The sequence below is a fragment of the Lepus europaeus genome, chromosome 6 (assembly GCF_033115175.1).
Source record: "Lepus europaeus isolate LE1 chromosome 6, mLepTim1.pri, whole genome shotgun sequence".
Lineage (NCBI taxonomy): Eukaryota > Metazoa > Chordata > Mammalia > Lagomorpha > Leporidae > Lepus > Lepus europaeus.
In genome coordinates this window covers 35,848,312-35,855,162 of record NC_084832.1, presented here as the reverse complement: position 1 = coordinate 35,855,162, position 6,851 = coordinate 35,848,312, and the positions used below count along the sequence as shown (strand labels likewise).

The 6,851-nt window shown below is 52.4% G+C and overlaps 1 protein-coding gene across 1 annotated transcript; it reads right to left on the bottom strand.

Annotated features, from left to right (window-relative positions):
* Nucleotides 1-2,550: 2,550 nt before the first annotated feature.
* KCTD12 (potassium channel tetramerization domain containing 12) lies at nucleotides 2,551-4,699 on the bottom strand. The gene has a single exon (XM_062195299.1). It carries the CDS (start codon nucleotides 4,507-4,509, stop codon nucleotides 3,526-3,528), a length of 984 nt encoding a protein of 327 aa, XP_062051283.1. The 5' UTR covers nucleotides 4,510-4,699; the 3' UTR covers nucleotides 2,551-3,525.
* Nucleotides 4,700-6,851: the final 2,152 nt, after the last annotated feature.

Below are 6,851 nucleotides of genomic sequence, written 5' to 3'. Positions count from 1 at the left end.
ATTTTGTCTGAGTGTTTGCACATTATGCATTTTCTCAGAGAAGCAGAAGGCTATATGTACATATATGTGTATATGTCTAGTTTTAAAGAGAACATAATGTAGCTAGTATTACTAGCTCTCAATCCAATAAACATAAGAATCAAACAGTTTTAGAAGGAGTAAAAATGTAAGACTCACATCTTTGAGCAATATTTTCCACAATGTATTATTTGAAAAATCAGAATAGGGCTCATAGTCTACATATACTAAAAAACAGTGTGTCCAACATGGTACCTGTTTTTTTAACCAGCACAATCAACAACTCCTTTTTAAAAAATTAAAGTTTTTACTAAAAGCCTAATGTCATTCAGTTGTATTTCTAAACATTAAAAGGTAACCAGAGGAACATCCATAAATGCCTACCTCTGAGTCAGACTAATGCTGTTACAATTATCTGGAAAACCTGATGACAATATCCCACATTGTTTAAAATGTGGACCCTCAACACCCTGGTTCAAGCTCCCAGGTAATGACTAACACTCCAGCCCACCTTGGAGATCTGCTTCCATAGCTCAGAGCTCACAGAGAGCATCATTTTGCCTCAGTTGTACCACCTGTGCAACCTGTGCAATGTGAAATGAGTTTCCCACCCTGGCTCTGCTCTAGGCAAATAGTAGACAGTTTTCATTTACTGACTTCAACTTCAGAGCGAAACAGTCACCCACAGAAAACGGGGTAAGTTGACTGTATATAATCAAGAAGTTTTCAATCTTTTAAGCAATGTAGGGGTACAGGACAGTAAGGATGTGGTGGGTTGAGGGTTAAGATGCCTACGTACAAGAAAGTACAGTAGTTTAACTCAAAGTTTTAGAGGATGAATTCTGAAGACCTGGGTGGCAGAGATAAAACGTTAGTAGCTTCTCCTGACTCCTAGACTTGTGAAGATTTGACGAGAGAAATTAGAATCAGTGAGTGGTGCCATCTGTTAGTGGACTCAATCTGTCCTAAAATGTTCACAATCATTTGTTTTTTGTTGAGCAATCTAACAGGATGTCATACATGTTGGAGAAATCTCTGACACTCACCTCTGGCCAAGTGGGTGGCAATTCTCAATCATTTGAGACTTGAAACAGGGTTAGCTCTCTTGCATTACTGTGTCTGAGACTAAACTCACCACATGATCAAACGCCATTTCCTGGATTTCTGCTTCCATTTCCCTCTCAACTACAGTCTTCATATGGAAAACAACTTTTCTAAAAATGGAACTCTAATAAAAGATCTCAAATCTTTCTCAATTCAAAAAAGAAAAACTAGTGGATTAAAAATACAGGTACCTTGCTTTTAAGTAGGCAGCTAATCAACACTAAATCAGTGTACAACTAATATCCCCCCAGACCAAAAAAAAAAAAAAAAATAGCATGGAGTAAACTCAGTTTTGCAATTATATATTTTTTCCTAACTCAATCACTCATAAACAAGGACATAAGGAAATGCATCAAAACATGTTTCTTTAGAATATACATCATCTGATGCAAGTTACTGGGCATAGGCAATTTGATAACATCAGTAAATGAATCAAAAAACTAAATGTTCAGATATGGTATACGTAAGTTGGGACAGATGAGTCTAAGAACAAAACTGTTCCCATTCTTAACATCCATTATGAACACAGTAAGATACAGTACAAGACTCATAAAAAAAAAAGAAAAGAAAAATAGCACTGAACACTGAGAAGGACTTCTTACAAAATCTTTAAAAAGATACTTCAGAGAAAGGTGCCGAAACAAACGAAAGGGCTTCTCTGTGCTCAGAGTAACTGAAGAACACCTCACAGCCCAAAGCATGACAAGGATCTGTCTCCCTTCACTCACTCACGTGTACACAGAGTATGCACTGGGGACCGCGTCCACGTGGGAAGAAGGGGATAAGGCAACCAGGTCTCCTTCTGTTTGTTACAGTTTACCTCAAACACCATTTTATTGCTCAGCTCGCTGTTAAGTAGTTATTTGCCTTCATTTTAGAAATCTCATTTTACAGCTATCTACAGATGGGTAGCCCCTGGTGCTCCTACTTCTCAGCAGCTCTGTCACTTGAAAAGATTCCACTTGAACTTCAAACAAACTGCATGGGGGGAAAGTGGCATTCTCAGGTTTGCCCCGCAGTCAAGGTTCACTGGCTTTGAAGAAAATGAGGATTTTTAACGAGATCTGAAGTCTAAGAAGCCAAGAGCAAACTCCCTTTGCTCAAGTAAATAGATTCTAAAATCAAGATTGATAACCACAAGGAAATTAAAAGTTCAAAAACTAAAACCCTACTGGGTAACTCTTTGGTTAGATTAGATACCTAGTAGCAACTTCTAAGTTTAGGACTAAAAACAGTTAAATAAACTGCAGTTAAGAGCAGGTCTATTACTAATCTTCACGAAATGCTTAGCTGTGTTTGCATTTTACCATTCGGTAGTTTCAAATATGCACGTATTCAAATGGATGATTAAAACTTCTAACTTTCAAATAATAAGAGTATCTATCTGTCCCTCCCTTCCCACCCTCTTCTCCTACCTCCCCACCCCACCCCCAAAGTCCTAGCTCTAAGACAGGTCCTATTGCCATTCACTGCAAGAATACAGTTCTGCTAATGCCCACGAGCGTCTCCTGGCCCGGTCGCGTGTACAATCGCTTCCAGGTAACCACTCCCCACGGAGCGGAGGCCCGCACGGTTCTAATTCTTAGGAGACCAACACCCCTTCTCCCTCTTGCCCCCAAGGGCTCCCAAGTCACCCCAGGGAACCAAGGGCTCCTGGCACTGAAAGGGCGCCTCGCCAGGCAGGAGGATCCACGCTCTCCAAGTTTCAAGACCCTGTATCCCGTAGGGAAAAGACAGGACCCTTGACCATGTGAGCACCAGGTGCTCCTACGTCTACACCTGCAGCTTTTCAAAACCTCACTCCGTACAGCCGAAGTGCCTCAGCGACGCCCTCAATCCGGCTTCACCGAGGGTCAGAGATGGCAGTGAGCTGTTAAGACACCAACTCTCTCCCCAGGCGGGGTCACCATTCTGCGCCCTCACACCACACAGGCGTCAGAAGGGCTCGCGATCTCCAGGAATCTTCGCAGCACTGCACAGTCCGAACGGGTTCCCAACACCTCGGTTCTCCCCGCCTCCCCACCCCACCCCCCCCGTTCGTGCCGACTTGGTGACCACACTGGCCCGGTGGATCCAGATTGAAGTACAATCTGGGGGAGGAGAGGTTTGAGGCAGTAAAAAGAGGAAGCATTGGGTGGGGGTGGGGGTGGGGACTGGGACAAGCCTGGGCCCCCTGGGTTAGCCGAGTCCGAAGAAAAGCCCAGAGGATGGATTTTCCGCTGCAGATTCTGAAGGGGGGAGGGGGAGTCGGCGGCGGAACGGTCTGGGGCCGGACCGGGACCGGGGATTGGGGACCTCGGGGCAAAGGGAGACAGGGCAAAGGTTAGGGGTGGGGAGCGGTCTCTGATCCTCTCCCGCCGAGGGGTGGGGGCGGGCGCCGGAGCAGCGAGGGGTCCCGGGAGCTCACTCCCTGCAGAAGACGTACTCGGTGTAGCTGGTCCAGATCTTGTCTTCGCTCTGGTCGGTGCTGCCGGCAAAGGCGCAGGTACCGGTGGAACTGCAGGCCACCATGTGGAAGCCAGACTCAGACAGCTTGTCGAAGGCCTGCTCCAGGAAGTTGAACTTGAGGTAATAACGCGAGGTGTAGCGCTCCGGTGGCCGGTCAGGGTCCCGGCTCTCGTTCAGGGTGTCCCCGAACACCTCCTTGGCCAGGGACGTCTTGCCGCACACGGTGATGCGCGCCACCCGCCGGAACTTGGCATCTGCCTGCGCGTCCCGCCCGATGGTGTAGGAGCCGCGGTAGCCGATGGTGATGTAGCCCGAGCGCCGGCTGCCGTCCAGCGACTGGGACGGCGTGAGCAGCGGGCCCGCCGCGCCCCCGGACGGGCTGCGGCTGGCCGGCTCCAGCGTGGGCGACGGCGCCCCGGCCGAGGCGCCCTCCTGCTGCTCGGGCTCCGCGTAGCCCAGGGCCAGCAGCTCATCGCCCAGCGAGCCCTCCTTGGGCACCCCGCGCCGCGAGTGCGGTGGCGGCGGCCCCGGGCCGGGCTGCTGGGGCGCCCCGAGGCGGCGCACGAGCTCGGGCAGCTCGAAGTACTCGGCCTCCCGCTGCAGTCGGCTGCGCTCCGGGAAGTAGTCGGGCAGCACGAGCTGCAAGTCCCGCAGGTAATCCAGGATGTAGCGGAAGAGGAAGCCGTCCCGGTCCAGAAAGAAGCGGCCTTTGCTGTCCCGGGCCAGCTCCTGCGGCTGCTGCTGCGTGAACATCCGCCAGAGCAGCGAGTCCGGCACCGACACCACCGTGCAGCGCCGGGTCACATACACCTGGCCCCCCACGTTCAGCTCCACGATATCGGGGAAGAGCGGCGGCTCGGCGGACGACGATGAGGAGCCGCTGCCGCCCCCGCCGCCGCCCCCGTTGGGTAATCCTCGCGTGCTGTCCGCCAGAGCCATGGCAAAGAGGTGGCCCGGCTGGGGCAGTGGCAGGGAGCCGGGCTGCACTCGAAAGCGGCAGCCGCTTTCCCCGGAGCCCCTGCCCGGGACGCGCGCTCAGCCCTCCGCCCGAGCCGCACGGAGCCAAGTGCAGCTAGCACGCCCCGCTGTGAGCTGCGGGAGCTCCGCCGCGCTCCGGCTACCTCGCCCGCGAGCTCCAGGCGAGTGCCAGGTCGCAGCCCGCGCGCAGCTTAAGTAGAGACGCCCGCTAGGGCGCCGTGGCGCGCAGGAGGCGTGGGCGGCTGCTGAGCGGTGGAGCCAGGCTCCCCCGGCGGGAGGGTGGGGCGTGCTTTCGGGATCCATTTGCATCTTAAACGCTGACGCGGGGCCGCGGCTATGCTGCTGGCTCCACCCTGGTTCAGGCGCACCCAGGGGAGACCTCACTCCCTGCCCACCACACGCCCGGCTCCCTCCCATGCCGGCGCTGTGCTTTCGCCCGACTTTCTCCCTTCTCCCGAAGCGCAAAGAGCTCACGACTGCCTGCGTCGCAAGACAGCAGTGACCACTCTGATTCCCTCCAACCCCGGCCTGCACCGAGGACTCCGGCAGAGGACGCCAACTTTCTGGCGCTCCCAGCCCTGGGACTGGAAGTGAAGGGCCACCTCCAGCCCTGCCGCCCCCGGAATGGGCCCACCCAAACCGCGCAACCCGGGCGCTGCCTTCCCGGGCTATGGTAGTTCTAGAAACAAAAAATCTGGAGACACAGAGAAGGCTGCCCAACCCGGAAGGAGCCACACTGTGTGCACGGTGGCCTCAAAACGAGCCTTGGACACCAAAGGTTCACTCAGTGTCCTGTGCAGGACTCTCTCCCCGAGTTCAAGCTCTGGGTGCAACGCCAGAGGCGCTGGTCAGGGAATCTCAAAGTAGGAAGCTGTGAGCTATTACAGCACCAGGGACTTGGCTGGGCAAAGGGTGTGATGTGGGGGCTGCCGATGCAACCGCCATCCCTCCCCGCAGCGCTGTCCAGACCAGACTGAAGGAAGGGGGTGTTGTAAGGCCATGAGCCCATACCTGACATTGCAAATGATGCAAGAAATCCCAGTGTCTGCCTGATCACTCCCACGTGTGGATCCTGCCAGAGATCCTTGGGCCCCCCGCTCTCCTCCATGTCCCCGTCATTCCCTTCAGCCCTTCCCCAATTTTCCCGAGGGATGGATTTTTGTAGATGGGACAGCATCTTTTAGATCCTGTCTGGCTCCCCAACTCTTGTTACTAGACAGATAGCAGCCCACATGCCACCTCCCCCGGGAAGCCTTCCCTGGCTTCCCAAGAGGGTAGTCTCCAGACCGCTGCCTGCACACGCGCTTCCTACCGCCCCACAAGTCCGGAATGTATTTATGACTTTGTACACAAACAAATATATACGTGCACCTGAGCGTGTCGGGAAGCCAAGGAGAAGCCAGAGGAAGATAAGACGACACGGGTCAGGGTCAGCGAATGTTCGCTGGGCACCTGCTGTTTGCCGCTTCCAGGGAGAGGAGACTCCAAGGTTGAATAATCTCCGGGGCATTTCCCGCGTAGCCCAACAGGCAGAGTCAGGGGTCCGAGAAGCTGTCTGATCAGTTTGAGGTGCAGGCCATCCATCAGGACAAGGCGGCCAAGATCTTCCTTCTTAAATGTTTACCCTTTCTCTTAACTACCCAGCGGGCTTTACAGTCTCGTCACGGATAACTGTCATTTTCGTTTCGAAATGTTTATGTCTGCTGAGCAATTATGGTGCTCGCGTCAGTGTGCTGAAATCAGATCAAGCCCCAGACTGGCTCGCTCAATTGCAAGGACAGATTTTAATACCAAATATATTTCACCACTCTTTTCTTGTTTTGTTCTTTGGGATAAATAATAGATGACACAAAAGTGCTAAGTTCCAGTGCTGATTTTAGAGGTAATTGTGCTATATGTTGTGTAAGTGCCACAGCCCTGACAAAACCAGTCTTTTTTCTGCAAATCCTGAAAAAAAAAAAAAAAAGGCCTGCTGTGTTGGGTCAGTTTGGCTCATATTCTGGCATCAATACCTTTGTGCATTGTCTCAGCAAATCCTATCACATATACATCACAGTACTTCCATGCTACCTACAGGTTCCACCACCACCTGGTGACCAGCTTGTACCAAGCCAACACAACCTCCTGCACCTCCTGCTTGGATTATTGGCTGGGTTTCCTAACTGCTTCCACAGCAGCCCCCTATGGCCTTTTACCACCCCCAACACAAAGAGGGGCCCTGCTGAAACCCCCATAAGATGGTCACTCTGCTCAGAGCAATTCCAAGTATTCCAAGACTTTGTTCTGCTTGATTCATTGCTATA

Coding starts and splice junctions, on each gene's coding strand:
- KCTD12 (XM_062195299.1), bottom strand. CDS start 4,509: ATGGCTCTGGCGGACAGCACGCGAGGATTACCCAACGGGGGCGGCGGC.